This window comes from Thalassophryne amazonica, chromosome 1 (genome assembly GCF_902500255.1).
Source record: "Thalassophryne amazonica chromosome 1, fThaAma1.1, whole genome shotgun sequence".
In the NCBI taxonomy this organism is placed as follows: domain Eukaryota; kingdom Metazoa; phylum Chordata; class Actinopteri; order Batrachoidiformes; family Batrachoididae; genus Thalassophryne; species Thalassophryne amazonica.
The window spans coordinates 161,970,896-161,992,598 of record NC_047103.1 but is presented as its reverse complement, the minus strand read 5'-3'; the positions used below and the strand labels follow the sequence as shown (position 1 = coordinate 161,992,598).

Sequence of the window (21,703 nt, the reverse complement as noted above, 5' to 3'; positions counted from 1 at the left end):
ATTACTGCCACCTTAAAAGCCTGTGGTATATAGCCAACTAACAAACATAGATTGATCATATTTAAGATCGAAGCATTAAATAATGGTAGGGCTTCCTTGAGCAGCCTGGTAGGAATGGGGTCTAATAAACATGTTGATGGTTTGGATGAAGTAACTAATGAAAATAACTCAGACAGAACATCGGAGAGAAAGAGTCTAACCAAATACCGGCATCACTGAAAGCAGCCAAAGATAACGATATGTCTTTGGGATGGTTATGAGTAATTTTTTCTCTAATAGTTAAAATTTTGTTAGCAAAGAAAGTCATGAAGTCATTACTAGTTAAAGTTAATGGAATACTCAGCTCAATAGAGCTCTGACTCTTTGTCAGCCTGGCTACAGTGCTGAAAAGAAACCTGGGGTTGTTCTTATTTTCTTCAATTAGTGATGAGTAGAAAGATGTCCTAGCTTTACGGAGGGCTTTTTTTATAGAGCAACAGACTCTTTTTCCAGGCTAAGTGAAGATCTTCTAAATTAGTGAGACGCCATTTCCTCTCCAACTTACGGGTTATCTGCTTTAAGCTACGAGTTTGTGAGTTATACCACGGAGTCAGACACTTCTGATTTAAAGCTCTCTTTTTCAGAGGAGCTACAGCATCCAAAGTTGTCTTCAATGAGGATGTAAAACTATTGACGAGATACTCTATCTCCCTTACAGAGTTTAGGTAGCTACTCTGCACTGTGTTGGTATATGGCATTAGAGAACATAAAGAAGGAATCATATCCTTAAACCTAGTTACAGCGCTTTCTGAAAGACTTCTAGTGTAATGAAACTTATTCCCCACTGCTGGGTAGTCCATCAGAGTAAATGTAAATGTTATTAAGAAATGATCAGACAGAAGGGAGGTTTCAGGGAATACTGTTAAGTCTTCTATTTCCATACCATAAGTCAGAACAAGATCTAAGATATGATTAAAGTGGTGGGTGGACTCATTTACTTTTTGAGCAAAGCCAATAGAGTCTAATAATAGATTAAATGCAGTGTTGAGGCTGTCATTCTCAGCATCTGTGTGGATGTTAAAATCGCCCACTATAATTATCTTATTCACAGAGAAACTCACAGAGAAACTCACAGTAACGACCAGGTGGACGATAGATAATAAATAAAACTGGTTTTTGGGACTTCCAATTTGGATGGACAAGACTAAGAGACAAGCTTTCAAATGAATTAAAGCTCTGTCTGGGTTTTTGATTAATTAATAAGCTGGAATGGAAGATTGCTGCTAATCCTCCGCCCCGGCCCGTGCTACGAGCATTCTGACAGTTAGTGTGACTCGGGGGTGTTGACTCATTTAAACTAACATATTCATCCTGCTGTAACCAGGTTTCTGTTAGGCAGAATAAATCAATATGTTGATCAATTATTATATCATTTACCAACAGGGACTTAGAAGAGAGAGACCTAATGTTTAATAGACCACATTTAACTGTTTTAGTCTGTGGTGCAGTTGAAGGTGCTATATTATTTTTTCTTTTTAATTTTTATGCTTAAATAGATTTTTGCTGGTTATTGGTGGTCTGGGAGCAGGCACCGTCTCTACGGGGATGGGGTAATGAGGGGATGGCAGGGGGAGAGAAGCTGCAGAGAGGTGTGTAAGACTACAACTCTGCTTCCTGGTCCCAACCCTGGATAGTCACGGTTTGGAGGATTTAAGAAAATTGGCCAGATTTCTAGAAATGAGAGCTGCTCCATCCAAAGTGGGATGGATGCCGTCTCTCCTAACAAGACCAGGTTTTCTTCCAGAAGCTTTGCCAATTATCTATGAAGCCCACCTCATTTTTTGGACACCACTCAGACAGCCAGCAATTCAAGGAGAACATGCGGCTAAACATGTCACTCCCGGTCCGATTGGGGAGGGGCCCAGAGAAAACTACAGAGTCCGACATTGTTTTTGCAAAGTTACACACCGATTTAATGTTAATTTTAGTGACCTCCGATTGGCGTAACCGGGTGTCATTACTGCCGACGTGAATTACAATCTTACCAAATTTACGCTTAGCCTTAGCCAGCAGTTTCAAATTTCCTTCAATGTCGCCTGCTCTGGCCCCCGGAAGACAATTGACTATGGTTGCTGGTGTCGCTAACTTCACATTTCTCAAAACAGAGTCGCCAATAACCAGAGTTTGATCCTCGGCGGGTGTGTCGTCGAGTGGGGAAAAACGGTTAGAGATGTGAACGGGTTGGCGGTGTACACGGGGCTTCTGTTTAGGGCTACGCTTCCTCCTCACAGTCACCCAGTCGGCCTGCTTTCCCGGCTGCTCGGGATCTGCCAAGGGGGAACTAACGGCGGCTAAGCTACCTTGGTCCGCACCGACTACAGGGGCCTGGCTAGCTGTAGAATTTTCCACGGTGCGGAGCTGAGTCTCCAATTCGCCCAGCCTGGCCTCCAAAGCTACGAATAAGCTACACTTATTACAAGTACCGTTACTGCTAAAGGAGGCCGAGGAATAACTAAACATTTCACACCCAGAGCAGAAAAGTGCGGGAGAGACAGGAGAAGCCGCCATGCTAAATCGGCTAAGAGCTAGTAGCTACGCTAACCTAGCGGATTCCTAAAACACGCAAAGTGAATAATGTGTAAATAATTTAGAGGTGATTCAGCAGAAGGAGTGCTTTAGTTAAGGCACGTAAAGATTACACTGGGAAACAAATCGTAATCTAGATAACTAGATCAATCTAACTGCGCAGATTAAACAGCTAACAGATACAGAAAAACACCGCTGTGCTCCGGAACAGGAAGTGATACAATACCGCAGTGAGAGCCAACCACCAGTAGAGGCAAGCAAGAGTGATGCAGTGTCCAAACATGGTACAAACTGTATGTAGATAGTTCCTGGAATTGCCACAGTGGTGTCAAATTTGCCAAAGGTCAATCATTTCATTCAAAGGGCAAAATGAAAGTTTGGGTGGGTTCATGAACTGCCAAACAAAGTCAAATTTGCCAAAGGTCAGTCACTGAGTTCAAGGTCAAGGTCTGTCTTTTGGCCTCCTCCGTCAAGGTCTTTTGGCAGAGTACTAACAAATTTGGTATGTCAAAGAAGGTTGGCCCCAAAATTTCACTCAAAAAATTCATTTTGCCAAAGGTCAAAGAATTTGATTTTCAACCCAACTTGGACAAATGGGGCATACTTGTAGGTGGGTCCTCTAACTGCCTTGGCACCATCAGCCAGAGATCTATCATTTCTGTCAAATTTCAGATTGCCACAGCTGTTACTGTCTTCATATCCACAGGTATTACCTAGTTTCTTACAATCTGTGGCGTCAACCTGTTAAAACATATGGGTCAACACAGAAAAATTATCTTGTAGTTTTTAAATTTTGCAAGACAAGATTCATTGCCTTTTTAATGGATTCCCCCCCACCAAAAAAAAAAAAAAAATCCTTTTCACATGATTAAATAATTGACATGATGGCAGTCTTGAATCACAATATAAACCTTCAAATGTCAACCTGCCGGCAGGTTTAAAGGTATGCTTTCAAACATTACAAATGTGAAATCTTCAATGGTTCATCTGCAATTAACAGTGATATGGGAACAATTTAGCAAATATTCAACTGAATTACAGCGTGGGACAAATAGAGAGCTATGTCAAGAAAGACAGCATAGAAAAACAAACATGTTTAGTATAAGTTCAGCATGTGATGCCCCTTCAATATCAGTAACACTTGTGGGCAGGAAACTGTTTCCATTTTTTCTAAAACAATCAAAGAAATTCAACTCAAGTCTTCCCCCAGCCCCCACCCTTTTATGATTTATAATTTCATAACTTGTAGTACTGCCTAAAAACATTTTTGTTTTCAAACAAAAATGCCTTCTTCTACCCATAACGGGGTTGTTTCCATGGAGCTGCAGGATTTACAGATGCAGCGAAAAATTTGCCCACAGTGAGTAAAATTGAAGAGATCAAAAGCTTCCCAGAAAGCAGCCCCTCACTGAAAAATATTTTAATCATTAATTTAGGAGGGCAAGCAGAAATTTTAGGGAACAGACCTTAAATTGTCCTACCACACAAATATATAGATTTTTCCCAATTTTAACTGTTACTGATAAATGCTTTTGAAATAAATTAATTCTTTCAGCCATTCCTGTCGGAAGCATATATTTTTTTTCCTAATCTGTCATTGAAGGCTTAAATGGAGTTTTCTCAATCTCTCAAACACTGTGATGCCAGTACATGATGTTCCTGAAAGGGAGCGACAGACCCACACAGCGACAGACTCCTACTGGAATATCACACAACCGAGACTTTTTCAAAATAGAATGCAACACCACTAAACAAACCACAGAGCATAATATGAACTAGAGAACAATGTGAAATGATAGGGAGGCTCGGTTGGTCCTTGTTTTTCAACATGGAAAAAAAAAGTCTGCAAATTTGCAAGTCACACGTGCGAAATAGCTGTAAAAAAAAAAAAAATGCTCGCACCATCTCAAAAAATGTTTGCAAAGAGCAACCATTTGGTTTCATTCTGGAGCCCTGCACCAGCTTAAACCTGTTTTGTAAAGGTTTTGGCACAAGCAGAAATTTTTGTTACATTCCAATCTTAAATTACTACCTGCAATGAAGCCCCCTTTTTAATTTAGTTGAACATAATGTAGTTCAAGAAATGTAATATGAGTGACAAGCTGGCGTGTTAGCGAACGTGACTTTCAGGGTTGCTGTCAAAGCACAATGCCGATCATTGTGACACACTAACATTCATAATGCTGACATATTTTTCAGGGCAACACATTAGCTGTATTAACATGCACATGCCTGATCTTAACCAGTGGCTCAGGAAAAATGCTACAGATACACATGAAAACAACATAAAACTGATGTTAACAGATAAAGCTGGGGGGAGATACCGCTAATTTTTAAAATTTACAAAAATGAGCAATTAAATAATTTTACATGAGTGCAATTTCATCAGCTCGCCTCAACCTCCTACAATTTTAGTTCTTTTTTATTATTACACATGATTTAATTTTTGTCTAAAAATGAGCAGTATTCAACAAACCTTTGTAAATTATTTTGAAGTGTTTTTATTTTCAGACACATTTTATTTACAGTGTTAATACCAATATGCCACCTGTCATTACGTACAGTACCAACAGCACAGGCTGTGTGAAAGCCTATTTGAAGTGTTGCTCCCAACCAACTGTAATCTTATGCATCCTACGCCTAATTTCTCTCAATTTACACAGTGCAAAGACACAGTGACCCAACATTCTCTTTATGTGGTGCAAAAGTGAAAGACAAGTGCACAAACATGTAAGAACAAGCAAAGCAGTGCAGTGACTCACCATTCCTCCTCATTTATGCTGATCAAAAAAGTAACAAAAGCAAAAGTAAGAGAAAGCCACTGAAATCAACTGCAAAATTAATGCAACAGCTGAAAGAAATAAAACATTCCCTTCATGTAAAAATGACAACAGGGCAGCTACATTAAAAATAACAAATTAAAAAGACTCATTTGAAGTAAATTATTTACCATTTGAATAACAAATTTCAAACTCCAAAATATGGCTTAAGCTTAAAAATAGAGAACTTGTCTGGCAATATTTAACACAAAAAAATGAAGCAAATAAAAGCAGGCATCAGTTTTGGAAAATAAAATAAATTAATTAATGAAAATGCAGTGTTTTTATTTTTAAACTGAATTGAGATTCAGCAAAGGATTTTAATGGAACCAGTGCATGACTGGATGTGCAAAATGTCAGACACCGTAAAATCTACTACATATTCAGCTCTAATATTTGAGGTTCTTATAGATGCAGGTGAGGATCAGTCATACTACTACTGTGGGTCATGTTGACAACTTTTAATATGCAAAATAAATGGAAATGACCATCATTCATGCACAGTCTGTCACCAGTGTTGTCAGAGCCATTTGCCGGGACCCTGCATAGTTCAATCACAGTTATGTGCAGGAAACTGAATAGGTGCTACATTCTTTCACATGCCACATTTCTGCCACAAAACCCCCCCCCCAAAAAAAACAGTCAAAAGTAAGTTCACATATTATACTCAACAAAAATATAAACGCAACACTTTTAGTTTTGCTCCCATTTTGTATGAGATGAACTCAAAGATCTAAAACTTTTTCCACATACACAATATCACCATTTCCCTCAAATATTGTTCACAAACCAGTCTAAATCTGTGATAGTGAGCACTTCTCCTTTGCTGAGCTAATCCATCCCACCTCACAGGTGTGCCATATCAAGATGCTGATTAGACACCATGATTAGTGCACAGGTGTGCCTTAGACTGCCCACAATAAAAGGCCACTCTGAAAGGTGCAGTTTTATCACACAGCACAATGCCACAGATGTCGCAAGATTTGAGGGAGCGTGCAATTGGCATGCTGACAGCAGGAATGTCAACCAGAGCTGTTGCGCATGTATTGAATGTTCATTTCTCTACCATAAGCCGTCTCCAAAGGCGTTTCAGAGAATTTGGCAGTACATCCAACCAGCCTCACAACCGCAGACCACGTGTAACCACACCAGCCCAGGACCTCCACATCCAGCATGTTCACCTCCAAGATCGTCTGAGACCAGCCACTCGGACAGCTGCTGAAACAATCGGGTGCATAACCAAAGAATTTCTGCACAAACTGTCAGAAACCATCTCAGGGAAGCTCATCTGCATGCTCGTCGTCCTCATCGGGGTCTCGACCTGACTCCAGTTCGTCGTCGTAACCGACTTGAGTGGGCAAATGCTCACATTCGCTGGCGTTTGGCACGTTGGAGAGGTGTTCTCTTCACGGATGAATCCCGGTTCACACTGTTCAGGGCAGATGGCAGACAGCATGTGGGTGAGCGGTTTTCTGATGTCAGTGTTGTGGATCGAGTGGCCCATGGTGGCGGTGGGGTTATGGTATGGGCAGGCGTCTGTTATGGACGAAGAACACAGGTGCATTTTATTGATGGCATTTTGAATGCACAGAGATACCGTGACGAGATCCTGAGGCCCATTGTTGTGCCATACATCCAAGAACATCACCTCATGTTGCAGCAGGATAATGCACGGCCCCATGTTGCAAGGATCTGTACACAATTCTTGGAAACTGAAAATGTCCCAGTTCTTGCATGGCCGGCATACTCACCGGACATGTCACCCATTGAGCATGTTTGGGATGCTCTGGACCGGCGTATACGACAGCGTGTACCAGTTCCTGCCAATATCCAGCAACTTCGCACAGCCATTGAAGAGGAGTGGACCAACATTCCACAGGCCACAATTGACAACCTGATCAACTCTATGCAAAGGAGATGTGTTGCACTGCATGAGGCAATGGTGGTCACACCAGATACTGACTGGTATCCCCCCCCCCCAATAAACAAAACTGCACCTTTCAGAGTGGCCTTTTATTGTGGGCAGTCTAAGGCACACCTGTGCACTAATCATGGTGTCTAATCAGCATCTTGATATGGCACACCTGTGAGGTGGGATGGATTATCTCAGCAAAGGAGAAGTGCTCACTATCACAGATTTAGACTGGTTTGTGAACAATATTTGAGGGAAATGGTGATATTGTGTATGTGGAAAAAGTTTTAGATCTTTGAGTTCATCTCGTACAAAATGGGAGCAAAACTAAAAGTGTTGCGTTTATATTTTTGTTGAGTGTATGTTGTTTAAATGTGGTATTGTTCACTCCTTATTGCATTTTTTTGAGCCGTTCTGTCTCATGCTGGCCGCATGAAGTTCTTAGTTCAGAGAAAGTGTGCATCAATCACGCTAGCAGCCTCAATGCTAATTGCAGGTTTATGAAGGCAATTAAGGAACTGGTTGAGTGTATGCAGAAAAGTCTGTTAAAGCTTAAACTTACTGTTTCTTTGTCTCCTCAAACTTCTGAATTAGTTTCCTCAGGCCTCCGTTTTTAAACCCCTGGCAATGAGCTGTCGGCGCACCAATTGTGACCACATCATAGGTGTGATCTGCAAAAGAACAGAAGCAAAGAGTCAACAAAATGTTTTTTGTGTATATCCAGAAAGTAAGAATGTCTTCAGAGTGTATGATCAGAGTAGATGTTTGTGTCTAGGTTGGTCCCATCTCACCAACACCAAACTCATCTTGCACCCTCATCCTCTGCACATGCAAGTTGGTTGCCATGAACTCGAGCTTCCTGTCTGCCTTCAGGTGACTGGCTTTAAATGACGGACCTGAGGCGGCATGGGCGCAAACAAGTAACCAACGGGAAACAGGTGAGACAACCTAAAATAAAAACCAAGCTATTTCAACCAAGAAGGCTACACAGAGACATACATAGAAGCTGACCTCTGTAGTCACCGAGGTCAGATAGCGTTTCCTGGCATGAGAGTATTATTGTCTGGTACTGAGAGACAATCTGTCTCCGCAGATTCTCCCAGCAGGGGGACAACTCTCCGAGCTCCTCTAGTTCACACACTCTGGAAACAGAGAGGCACAGAGAGCAAGAATGAAAAAAAGAGTGAAAGAAAGAAAAGGTATAAAAAGTAAAGCTGTATAGAAATGAGTGCCCATAGTATGTTTGGTCACTCCACATATTATTGTTTACCCTACGATCAGATCAACTACAAATGAAGGTGAAAAGCAGTAGGAATTTGTCAGCTGTTGTGCAATCCCGGGTGTGGACAGATCATGTGGTTCCTTGTCGTTAAAGCACACAATGTATAATAATAGATTATAAAGGATGGGAATATCAGACAAGGTTTTCCTCCATCCTTGACTGCTTAATGGAACCAAAGTTCGGTTGATTTGTTTTAGTGAAACGTGTCACAGTGATGCTCTTGTATTGATGGCCTAGGGAGGTGATGGACTAGTGGTTAAGCGTTGGGCCTGAGACCAGAGGATCCTCAGTTCGAAACCCAGCCTGACTGGAAAATCATGAAAGGCCCTTGTGCAAGGTCCTAAATCCCCAAGCTGCTCCGGGTGTTTAGTGAGCACCTTGCACTGGCAGCACCCTGACAACGGCTGTGTGAATGTGAGGCATCATTGTAAAGTGCTTTGAGCTTCTGATCAGGTTGGAAAAGCGCTATATAAATGCAGTCATTTACCATTTATTGATAGTTAGCTTGCTAACATCTGATATCTTGTAAATCACCTCAGAGGTAATACTTGATTACCAAAACAGGGTCATAGATCTAAAAGTTTTTATTTTTCGCTAACCTTTGTAAAATATGAGAAAGAAAATGCCAAACAGATTTATACAGAAATACATCTGCCTGGGCACATATTTAGTTAACTCAGATTATTTTGTTTGAGCAACCAACAAATCTATGTCACACAGCCGTCATTTTGCCGTCACCTAGTTTGCAGACGTGTTGCCTCACTCAGCATTTATATAAAGCAGAGTTCTCATCAATAGGGCACTGCAGTCCCATTTGAAACCTGCGTGATATTGCGGGATTTGACAACATATGGGGACCACCGGTTCCGTTGTGCAATATATACACAGCATAACTTCACATGGAAAAATGGTGAACTGGTTTGTTTTCGGCTGCTATCACCGAAGCAGTCGCAAAAAGTGTTTATTTTTCGGTTCCCAGTGGAGAAGGGAAGATGAGGCGAATGGGAGATGTGTTGGTAAGTGTTAACCTACACAGTTATCCAGAGTAGCTGTGTTCTCTCGCCTGCAAAACCGCCTTGACATGTTTGAGCTCCGGGTCATAAACAAATCGGAACACATGTCCACTTTCCCACCACATCCTCCTTTTTTCTTTGCATTTTCACTTTGTTTGCGTGCTGCCCAAAAACTCTGCGAAAATGCTGTGTTTTTTTCCCTAGAGAAATATGCGTCATATTTTACTCCTTTAGTGCCCGCCCTCAAACGAGACTGCGGTGCCCAATTTTAGCCCTGCCTATTTGGCGGCATAGAGACCACTTGTCACTCTGACTGAAAATGAATGGCAGCTGGTCGCATTGCCTCTGTCTCTTGTAGGTAATGTGACCAAGAAGTTAGCAATTGACAGCTTCAAGGAATACTTAGAAGATTCACCATATGAAGATGCAGATCACTGATTTGCAGTGACTGCTCCCTCACAAGTTGAAGTGTACTGACCCCTAAATCCAACAGGTGTGACCGGACTGCGTGTACGTGTTGGTGATTCTACCAGCAGCACCGTGCTGCAATTCAGGTGTCTCTCAGAAGAGGCTTTCTGCTCTGTGCAGAAGACATGTCAGGTCTATTTGTGGGAAATGACACTTCTAGTAAGCGTATCACTGGTCAATCAAGTCACATTTTCCACATGATTTATGAGTTTTTCCCGTCACCCTGTCTCATCACTGTAATGTATTTTAAACAACTGAAAACACATCCACCAGTCTTTTTTGGTCCCCGTTGTTCATAACTGAACTTTAAGGCCCCTGTCACACATAGCAAGAATGTGGAGGAGCCATTCCGACACGGCAAATACTGCCATTATCCAACGCAGTTGGAAGAAAAAGAGGTGTGGTCAGGCGTGGTCAGCCATGGTCCGAACACATGCAGACTGCCTCGTGCACAACTGCAGGATGCAGCCCAAACATATTTCAGACAACAGTCAGATGACACAGATTGCTGTGGTACAGTTGATTTGTTAAGTTAAGCAGAAGACTTGTAGAAAAGTATCTGTACTTGCACTCAACTTCACTTACTTTATGAGGTCACCATTCACTATGAACATCACAATAACTTAACTGAACATCCTCATACTCGATCTAAACCAAGTGTGCACCTGTCAGCATCTTCCTCCAGCAGCAGCTTGACGAATTGTCTGGGAACGTTTAGGGACAGGATGCTTTCGGCCATCTGCTCCAGGACCTGCAGGTGGTTTCCGTCAGTTGTAGGAAAGCGATACATCCTGGACATCGTGCCACCAAACACTGAGGCCAAAGAAAATGTCGACACACCTTCAACTAGACTCATATTATGTCAGACCATTAAGCTGATTTAATTCAGATCTAAGTTCCCCAATTAGATCAGTGAAGTAAGTAAGTCCCAGATGGCCCTGAGGTACAATTAATTCTTTCTTACCTCTGTTTAACTTATTTGTGTGTTTTGGGGCTTTCTTAGAAGACTGTAGCTTCGTCTAAGTATAAATGTGAGATGTAAAAACAATATACTGTTGGAACTAAACCACTAAAGTCAGGCATAGCTATTATGGCTATTGATACGGAGGACCTGTGCAGCATTTTCTGGTGCTGGAAAAGATGCAGGGCTATTGGTCAACATAGGTAGATTTCAGCCGTTTCCTAAATGTGGCCATTTAAAATTATGTCATTGTAGGTAACTGTTACAGTTCTATCAATTGGCCAAACTCTAAGTACATCGGTGAATACATTTTTTTCTAATCTAGCACTGCAAAATAAATAAATCATTAATTGGAGCAGAACACCAGTCTCACGAAAACTTGGACATACCAGGATCCACAGGGAATTCTCATATCTGTACTATAGCGAGCTTGTTCCTTCCTAGAATTTTGTAAATCTGCAAAGCTTAATAAAATTCTAGGAAGGAATAATAGAAATAAAATCAACATCAACAACATACACTCAACAAAAATATAAACGCAACACTTTTGGTTTTGCTCCCATTTTGTATGAGATGAACTCAAAGATCTAAAACTTTTTCCACATACACAATATCACCATTTCTCTCAAATATTGTTCACAAACCAGTCTAAATCTGTGATAGTGAGCACTTCTCCTTTGCTGAGATAATCCATCCCACCTCACAGGTGTGCCATATCAAGACGCTGATTAGACACCATGATTAGTGCACAGGTGTGCCTTAGACTGCCCACAATAAAAGGCCACTCTGAAAGGTGCAGTTTTATCACACAGCATAATGCCACAGATGTCGCAAGATTTGAGGGAGTGTGCAATTGGCATGCTGACAGCAGGAATGTCAACCAGAGCTGTTGCTCGTGTACTGAATGTTCAATTCTCTACCATAAGCCGTCTCCAAAGGCCACTCTGAAAGGTGCAGTTTTGTTTTATTGGGGGGGATACCAGTCAGTATCTGGTGTGACCACCATTTGCCTCATGCAGTGCAACACATCTCCTTCGCATGGAGTTGATCAGGTTGTCAATTGTGGCCTGTGGAATGTTGGTCCACTCCTCTTCAATGGCTGTGCGAAGTTGCTGGATATTGGCAGGAACTGGTACACGTTGTCGTATACGCCGGTCCAGAGCATCCCAAACATGCTCAATGGGTGACATGTCCGGTGAGTATGCCGGCCATGCAAGAACTGGGACATTTTCAGCTTCCAAGAATTGTGTACAGATCCTTGCAACATGGGGCCGTGCATTATCCTGCTGCAACATGAGGTGATGTTCTTGGATGTATAGCACAACAATGGGCCTCAGGATCTCGTCACGGTATCTCTGTGCATTCAAAATGCCATCAATAAAATGCACCTGTGTTCTTCGTCCATAACAGACGCCTGCCCATCCCATAACCCCACCACCACCATGGGCCACTCGATCCACAACATTGACATCAGAAAACCGCTCACCCACACGACGCCACACACGCTGTCTGCCATCTGCCCTGAACAGTGTGAACCGGGATTCATCCGTGAAGAGAACACCTCTCCAACGTGCCAAACGCCAGCGAATGTGAGCATTTTCCCACTCAAGTCAGTTACGACGACGAACTGGAGTCAGGTCGAGACCCCGATGAGGACGACGAGCATGCAGATGAGCTTCCCTGACACGGTTTCTGACAGTTTGTGCAGAAATTCTTTGGTTATGCAAACCGATTGTTTCAGCAGCTGTCTGAGTGGCTGGTCTCAGATGATCTTGGAGGTGAACATGCTGGATGTGGAGGTCCTGGGCTGGTGTGGTTACACGTAGTCTGCGGTTGTGAGGCTGGTTGGATGTACTGCCAAATTCTCTGAAACGCCTTTGGAGACGGCTTATGGTAGAGAAATGAACATTCAATACACGAGCAACAGCTCTGGTTGACATTCCTGCTGTCAGCATGCCAATTGCACGCTCCCTCAAATCTTGCGACATCTGTGGCATTGTGCTGTGTGATAAAACTGCACCTTTCAGAGTGGCCTTTTATTGTGGGCAGTCTAAGGCACACCTGTGCACTAATCATGGTGTCTAATCAGCATCTTGATATGGCACACCTGTGAGGTGGGATGGATTATCTCAGCAAAGGAGAAGTGCTCACTATCACAGATTTAGACTGGTTTGTGAACAATATTTGAGGGAAATGGTGATATTGTGTATGTGGAAAAAGTTTTAGATCTTTGAGTTCATCTCATACAAAATGGGAGCAAAACCAAAAGTGTTGCGTTTATATTTTTGTTGAGTGTAAAATCAACATCAACAATCAATAAAAGCTTTGAATCTTGAACATTAGATTCATTAAGTGCTTCCTTTATAAACACTACAACATGTTAGCAAATCCAAACTATAAACAGCAAAACTTCAAATACAACAAAATTGACTAAGTTTTTTTTTTCAGATTCTCCCTTTTTATCCCTCACTCTCAGTCGCCACAGCAGATCCAAGATGGAGCTGCATGTTGACTTGGTTTTATATTGGATAGCCTTCCTGGTGCAACTCCACATTACATGGAGAATGGGCATGGGTGATCTTGAACCAGGAACCTTCTGCTCCCACACTGTCCAAAAATTTGAAACTTGACTACTTGTTAATAATAATGACAATAACAATACATTTTAATGTTTTCCTTCCACATTCTTTGATCCTGAAATATGGAGTTTCTGCAGAAACTTGTAAAAAGAAAAAACAAAAACAAAACAAAACAAAACATAAGAACAAGCAGAAGGACAGTTTTTATTTGGAAATGAAACAAACCTATAATGCCTCCATTACCTAATGGGAATCGATCTGATTTACTTTTCTGTGTTGACTCATCTTCCAAATCTTATTGTACACTTTGAAACATTCTGCACGCTATTTCTAGAGCGACAATCCATCGCTGAGGTAAAATAATACCTCCCACAGATCAATGACAATTTATTTCTGCTGGGTAATGAGATTTACAGTCTGATGCTTCAATAAACACGGAGCCACGCAGGTGAAAGGAGAGGCCGAAAGAAAACATGTGAATGCTCATGTGAATCACCATCAAAACAGAAACTCTGTACAAAACGTTTCAACCAGTTGTAACTAAAATTAACAGACGTTTAACACTGAAGGTAGAGATGGAACAATTTGTGAAGACTGCTTTAAGAATGAGGAGCGGTTAACCCACCTGAGCGCAGCAAAGTGTCTTTGCTTAGTGACGCGTACTTGATTCGCACTCCCATGGACTCAGTCAGACTCTCGTCAACAGACAGCACCATCTACATGACACGTACAAATTAAATGCAGTGGTTTACACAAACAGACACATCCTGCTATCTCACGCACACAACACTTTAGCGCCTCTGACACATACATGAAGCTTACGTTGCTGTACAGCAATATGAACACATTAGTGTCTAATATGACAGCATAGTTCGAGTACATTCTACACTCTTCTTTTGCAGCTAAAATCTGATTGAAAATCTGCTAGAAATTTAGAATTATATAATTCATTACCTGATCAAACTGACCTGTCAAAATACTGCACTGGGATCAGATTCGTATGATTCATATAATTTTCAAACTAATGTTCACTGTTGAAGTTGAACTGAGGTAGATCCTTTCCCTGATTATTGTCCTACAGATTAAGTAATTATTTTTGGTTGAAACTTACATATACTCTACTTGATTAGAATGCAGTATTTGATAGTTTTGAATATGTCAGGTAATAGAATTTGCAATGTCATACATTGCTAGTCAAACAAAATTCTATTTTTTATTAGAAAAAAAATAACGTTACAAACGTTAATAAACTAAATAAAAAATGTTTTGTAAGTGCACTATAAACAAATATTCAAATAACATTGAAATGAGAGCGCTTTTTCAATTTCATTGATGTAAAAAAAAAAGAACTTACAAACCTCAATAAAAGCATGAGGATAAATATTCAAACAAAAAACAAACGGGGAAAAAAGATCATTAAAGAAAAATTAATCAAGTTACAAACCTCATCTAAGAGACTTTCTGGTCAGTGTTCTGTTCAATACAAGACAATGCAAAGACTGTCTCTGATGACCACTCAATAACATAATTAAAAACCTGATTAAATGCAATCCAAACATACTTTAAACTGCACAACATTAATGTAACAGCCAACCAAATCACCTATTTTTTTTTTTTTTTTTAAGTTGTAGGTACAAATTACCCAACAACCTCTTTTGTATGTGAAGTGGTTTATAGGACAATAGGGGATTGCATGTGTCAGTGCGCATTCACTCATGCAATGTATCATGAGATAGTCTGTATGCCTACAGCTGGCATCCATGGACGTAAAGAAGGAGAGATGCGGTACTTTCAAGCCAATTCTGGACCCAGTAGATGTACCTGGAGCTGTTATTAATTCACCATTTGAGGCAGCAACAGTAGCAGAACTAAAACGATGGTTAAAGTATTTCTGGAGTTATTTACAAGACTACGCATGAAATGGCAGCTGCAATTTTGGCAGCAGTTGTGGACAAAACTACCGTATTTGTGGTTTTGATGGAATTGGTTTGAGTGGAAAAACAGTTGGTGTGTCTACCATGTTATTTTTTGTAAGTTTTGAATTTTGTATCACCAGTTATCCATCTTCATGATGAAGTGGTATAGAGGAGGATTTTCTTAAAAAGAAGACCCGAAAGTTTAGCTACAAACTGCCAGAAGGTACATCTGAGATGCAAGCCTGGATTTGATCTGTTTTGGTGAAAGAAAATCCTTCTCTGCTCTACTCCACTATGAAGCTAAGAGTAGTGATGCAAAATGCAAAGCTTGCACTGTGCACAATTTCTCCAATCACAGCCATATAAGCCTATAACTTCTCCTGGGTTGTCTGGGTGTCTTGGTGGCTTTCCTCACTCTTCTCCTTCTTGCACAGTCACTCAGTTTTGAGAACTGTCTACTCCATGCAGATTTACCATAAAGTGCCATATTGTTTGTATTTCTTTGTAATTAATGTAAATAAAGTCTGAAACATATTCAGTGGCAGCTTTACCATCAGAGAACCTCGTCCAAAACTACCACAAAAGACTCCAAGCTGTCACTGATGTTAAAGGGGCAATGCACAGTATTAAAAACAGGGGTATGTAAACTTTGGATCAGGGTCATTTGGGTAGTTCTCTTGTCATTTTGATTTAAAAAGAGGAAACAGTTGTTTGACAATAAATGGCTTCACCCAACCACTAACCATGAGTAAAAAAAACGTTTTTGTGTTGTCATTCATATTCTCTTAAAAAAACTCAGCCACATGGGGTGTGCAGCCACTACATTCTGAGTGCCGGTCCCAAGCCCGGATAAATGAGGAAGGTTGTGTCAGGAAGGGCATCCGGCGTAAAACAAGCCAACCCAACTATGCAGACTAAGAATCGAATTTCCATACCGGATCGGTCGTGGCCCGGGTTAACAATGTCCGCCACCGATGCTGTTGCCCAACAGGGTGCCGGTGGAAATTGGGCTACTGCTGGGCGAAGACGATGAAGAAGAGGAGGAGAACGTTTCCACAAACAGCAGGAGAAGAAAACCGATGATGATGATGAATATCATCAGTGCATATGCCCCACAGGTAGGTTGTGAGATGAAGGAGAAAGAAGATTTCTGGAGTGTGTTAGATGAGGTGGTGGAGAGTGTGCCCAAGCATGAAAGAGTGGTGATAGGAGCAGACTTCAATGGGCATGTTGGTGAAGGGAACAGAGGTGATGAGGAAGTAATGGGTAGATATGGTATCAAGGATAGGAATGGGGAAGGACAGATGGTAGTTGATTTTGCAAAAAGGATGGAAATGGCTGTGGTGAATACCTACTTTAAGAAAAGGGAGGAGCACAGGGTAACATATAAGAGTGGAGGAAGGTGCACACAGGTGGACTACATTCTTTATAGGAGATGCAAGCTAAAAGAAATCAGAGACTGTAAGGTGGTGGCAGGAGAGAGTGCCGTTAGACAGCATAGGATGGTTGTTTGTAGGATGAATTTAGAGGTAAAGAAGAAGAAGAGAGTGAAAGCCCAACAAAGGATCAGATGGTGGAAGCTGAAGGAGGAAGACTGTTGTGTGCAATTTAGTGAGCAGGTGAGAGAAGCACTGGTTGGAGGGGAAGCAAGTTTGGACAACTGGAAAAGTACTGCAGATGTGGTGAGGGAGACAGCTAGGACAGTACTGAGTGCGACATCTGGACAGTGGAAGGAAGACAAGGAGACTTGGTGGTGGAATGAAGAGGTCCAGGAAAGCATAAAGAGAAAGAGGTTGGTGAAAAAGTTTTGGGATAGTCGTAGAGATGAAGAAAGTACAAGGAGATGCAGTGTAAGGCGAAAACAGAAGTGGCAAAAGCGAAGGAAAAGGCATATTGCGAGCTGTACAAGAAGTTGAATAGTAAGGAAGGAGAAAAGGACTTGTACCGATTGGCCAGACAAAGGGACAGAGCTGGAAAGGATGTGCAGCAGGTTAGGGTGGTAAAAGATGCACATGGTAATGTGCTGACAAGTGAGGAGTGTGTGCTGAGAAGCTGGAGGGAATATTTTGAAGAGCTGATGAATAAAGAAAATGAGCGAGAGAAAAGGCTGGATGATGTGGTGAGAGTAAATCAGGAAGTACAAGAGATTAGTAAGGAAGAAGTGAGGGCTGCTATGAAGAGGATGAAGAGTGGAAAGGCAGTTGGTCCAGATGACATGCCAGTGGAGGCATGGAAATGTCTAGGAGAGATGGCAGTAGAGTTTCTAACCAGACTGTTTAATAAAATCTTGGAAAGTGAGAGGATGCCTGAGGAGTGGAGACGAAGTGTGCTGGTTCCTATTTTCAAGAACAAGGGTGATGTGCAGAGCTGCAGTAACTACAGAGGCATAAAGTTGATCAGCCACAGCATGAAGTTATGGGAAAGAGTAGTAGAAGCTAGGCTTAGAAAACAGGTGAAGATCTGTGAGCAGCAATATGGTTTCATGCTGAGAAAGAGCACTACAGATGCAATGTTTGCTCTGAGAATACTGATGGAGAAGTACAGAGAAGGCCAGAAAGAGTTATAGTGTGTGTTTGTGGACTTAGAAAAAGCTTATGATAGGGTGCCAAGAGAAGAGCTGTGGTATTGTATGAGGAAGTCTGGAGTGGCAGAGAAGTATGTTAGGGTAGTGCAGGACATGTACAAGAATAGTGACAGCGGTGAGATGCGCAGTCAGAATGACAGACTCATTCAAGGTGGAGGTGGGATTACACCAAGGATCAGCTCTGAGTCCTTTCTTGTTTGCAGTGGTAATGGACAGGTTGACGGATGAGATCAGACAGGAGTCCCCATGGACTATGATGTTTGCAGATGACATTGTGATCTGTAGTGACAGTAGAGAGCAAGTTGAGTCTAGTCTGGAGAGGTGGAGATATGCTTTGGAGAGAAGGGGAATGAAAGTCAGTAGAAACAAGACTGAGTACATGTGTGAGAATGAGAGGGAGCCCAGTGGAATAGTGCAGTTACAAGGAACAGAAGTGGTGAAAGTAGATGAGTTTAAATATTTGGGGTCAACTGTTCAAAGTAATGGAGAGTGTGGTAAAGAGGTGAAGAAGAGAGTGCAGGCAGGGTGGAGTGGGTGGAGAAAGGTGGCAGGAGTGATTTGTGACCGAAGAATATCAGCAAGAGTGAAGGGGAAAGTTTACAAGACAGTAGTGAGACCAGCTATGTTGTACAGCTTAGAGTCGGTGGCACTAACAAAAAGACAGGAGGCAGAGCTGGAGGTGGCAGAGCTGAAGATGTTGAGATTCTCTTTGGGAGTAACAAGAATGGACAAGATTAGGAATGAACATATCAGAGGGACAGCTCAGGTGGGACGGTTTGGAGACAAAGTCAGAGAGGCGAGATTTAGATGGTTTGGACATGTGCAGAGGAGGAACCCAGGGTATGCAGGGAGAAGGATGCTGAGGATGGAGCCACCAGGCAGGAGGAGAAGAGGGAGGCCAAAGAGGAGTTTATGGATGTGTTGAAGGAGGACATGCAGGTGGTTGGTGTGACAGAGGAAGATACAGAGGACAGGGTGAGATGGAAACGATTGATCTGGTGTGGCGAACCCTAACGGGAACAGCCAAAAGACAAAGAAGAAGATTCATATTCTCTTAAAAATGGCCAAAAAAAGCAAAAATTCTGCCAGGGTATGTAAACTTTTGAGCACAACTGTAAGTTTACAGGTTTATCCCTGAGATGTTTACTAAAGCATCCAGGGGTATAAGTAATCCCCCAGCATTCTGTGCCTTTTGTTTACTTTCTAAGTGCACGCATTTCCAATAATCGCCTGCGCAACCAAAATCCAATATGGTGAGTATGCAAACCCCCTATTAAAAGAAGCCACAATGGTCAACTGAACTACGCGCAACATAACATCTCAAATGCCAAAGGCATCTCATACCCGGGTGTTGATGCTTTCTGACAGACGACCGATTGACACAGATATCTTCTGATCTGCCTTCTCCTCCATCTGCCACACAGCTACCACAACCTTCCCGACCCGCTCGTTCTCTGCCGACCTGTTCAAGTCCAAAGCATGTCAGACTAAATCAGAGTTGGTGGAGCAGTGGAATGAAAACACACTGACTTTATCCAGTGAAATGCAACTGACCAAGAATTATGTGAGCTAGACCCTCTCAAAAGAATACCGTAGGGTACCAGGTATACTGAAGAGATATCATCTTGAAAAAGTGAAAATCAATCATCTGCATGCGTCAAATGTGTTTGATTATCTTGCAAACAAAAGTCACAAACATTTACTTTTACATGTTCAAAGCTCTACCTCTAAATGAATATGAGCTGACAAATTTAATAATAATAAAAAATATAAAAATTTTATACCATTACCAGCCAGCAAATACAATTCATTAAAAAAAATCCCTCGTTTAGTTATTACAAACTTTCCAACTATAGAACCAACAGATGGAGGCAAAAACTTCCTTAGTGAAAGTAAACATGCTTCTAGATCTAAAAAAATAAATGTGACTTTAAGATTTTACAAATCAACATGTATTGCAAGTGTTCTACAGAAAATTAACAGGTTACTAAAGTAAACATAAGACAAACCTGACAGGAAACATTACCTCAGTTCCAGCTGCAACCTGTGGTTCTTGTCCTGTAACAATTCCTTCACAGGAAAAAGTGCTGAACCCAGCAAATACATCTACAGAAAATGAGACTGGGATTCAGACTTCTGTTCAGCTTCAGCTGCTTCTTGGAAGATATTTTGTGAAAATATTGTGGTTAACTGTGTAATAATCAACATCATAATGGGTTAGCAGGAAGGTGTGCACGGCTGTCAGTGCTCTACATCATACCATGCCCTGGGAGCGGTCCTTGACATCGTAGACGCATAGTTTCACTTGTGTTTGCTGGTTGATGTTGGAATCCTGGAAGAAGGCAATGCTGCTGAGGAAAATGGGATTACTGCTGCCCTACAGAAAGGAGGGTGGCACATACATCAGTGCACTGTTACCACCAGAGTTGCTTTAATCTGATTTGAAGGTTCAGTTAGCTTGCATGGCTGAAAAAAATACAACTAAACACTGAACAGCAGCTTCCTCCTTCATATGCAACACTTCTGATCTAAAAGCATGAAGCACACTGCACTGTGATGGATATGTCTATGTATGTGCAGAGGTCTGACCTCTATGACCTCTGTCTGGGCGTGTTTGGTCCAGAAGGCTTGTGGCGGCGTAGTGCAGGTCACTGCTACAAAGCTGTTTGGTTTTCGATCCAAAGCAGGAGTCACCAGGTCTGTGCAGGCTGTCAAGGAAAAGACATAAGAAAAATTAAAATATCTACATCAGAACAGAAATGAGAGGTTTATTGCTCCAAACAGCAAAATGTATGAGCTGCTGAAATATTTAAGAATGTTTACAACATGTAAATTCTTTCCAACACATCCCTTAATGATGACGATGATTTAAATGCTTTAAATGTTTTCAATTCCAGCAGTACTCACAGAGACTGAACTCCAGCACAGGCTCGTCTGGGTCCTGAATGTTTCCTGGAAAACAATCAATAAGTCATGAATACGTTTTTTTTTTTTTTTTTTTGTTATTTTTAGTCGTAAACTAGTAGCTTATCTCACCTGCGAGGGCCAACCCGATCATCTCACTGGACAGCTCGAACGTGTTGGCCCGGTAAACCGACCACGGTCTCTGTATCCGTGAGCCGCGCTCTCTGCCCCCTGCCATGGCTGTCCGGGAAGAGCGGGTGATGGCAGGAGGCCTGAACACACACCCTTACACACACTCCCATGTGATGTGCCCCTCGTTCGTAAATCCAGTTTCTGCAGGAACCAGCTCACTTCTGTAAAATAGAAATGGAGGAACAGAAAAAAAGAAAAGGCTATTGAATGAAAGATTTTTTTAAGAATAACAACATTGGTGTCAGGTTCTTGAGAATTAAATAAATATAAATTTGCACATCATTACAAAAAAGTTACATTTTTCATCAATTTAATCACACACAAAAAAAGGTGTCATAAAATTTAGAACATTTTCCCAGTCAACTCAGTGAGGTTAAATCTTCAAAATAACCCAAACTGGAGCTACAAAGTCTTCCAAAAATAATTATTACTGAGTAAATGTATTGCATATTTTATGGTAGCAGACTGACTTTATCTGGACCCTTTGGCTTTTTCTTGTAACAGCAAT

General features: G+C 41.6%; 1 protein-coding gene across 2 annotated transcripts in view; it reads right to left on the bottom strand.

The window, feature by feature from the left end:
• LOC117517162 (inositol polyphosphate-4-phosphatase type I A-like) overlaps positions 1-21,703 on the bottom strand; it is a 114,093-nt gene that overhangs the window by 50,182 nt on the left and 42,208 nt on the right. For both annotated transcript variants that reach the window (XM_034178088.1, XM_034178096.1), the window contains exons 3-14: positions 21,136-21,356; positions 21,007-21,051; positions 20,689-20,807; positions 20,360-20,476; positions 20,126-20,205; positions 19,444-19,561; positions 14,225-14,315; positions 10,725-10,872; positions 8,308-8,438; positions 8,088-8,192; positions 7,859-7,967; positions 5,328-5,345 (exon numbers count right to left, since the gene is read on the bottom strand). In XM_034178088.1, the coding sequence (XP_034033979.1) occupies positions 5,328-5,345; positions 7,859-7,967; positions 8,088-8,192; positions 8,308-8,438; positions 10,725-10,872; positions 14,225-14,315; positions 19,444-19,561; positions 20,126-20,205; positions 20,360-20,476; positions 20,689-20,807; positions 21,007-21,051; positions 21,136-21,241 (1,187 nt within the window). In that variant the 5' untranslated portion in view covers positions 21,242-21,356. The remainder of the gene's footprint in view (positions 1-5,327; positions 5,346-7,858; positions 7,968-8,087; positions 8,193-8,307; positions 8,439-10,724; positions 10,873-14,224; positions 14,316-19,443; positions 19,562-20,125; positions 20,206-20,359; positions 20,477-20,688; positions 20,808-21,006; positions 21,052-21,135; positions 21,357-21,703) is intronic.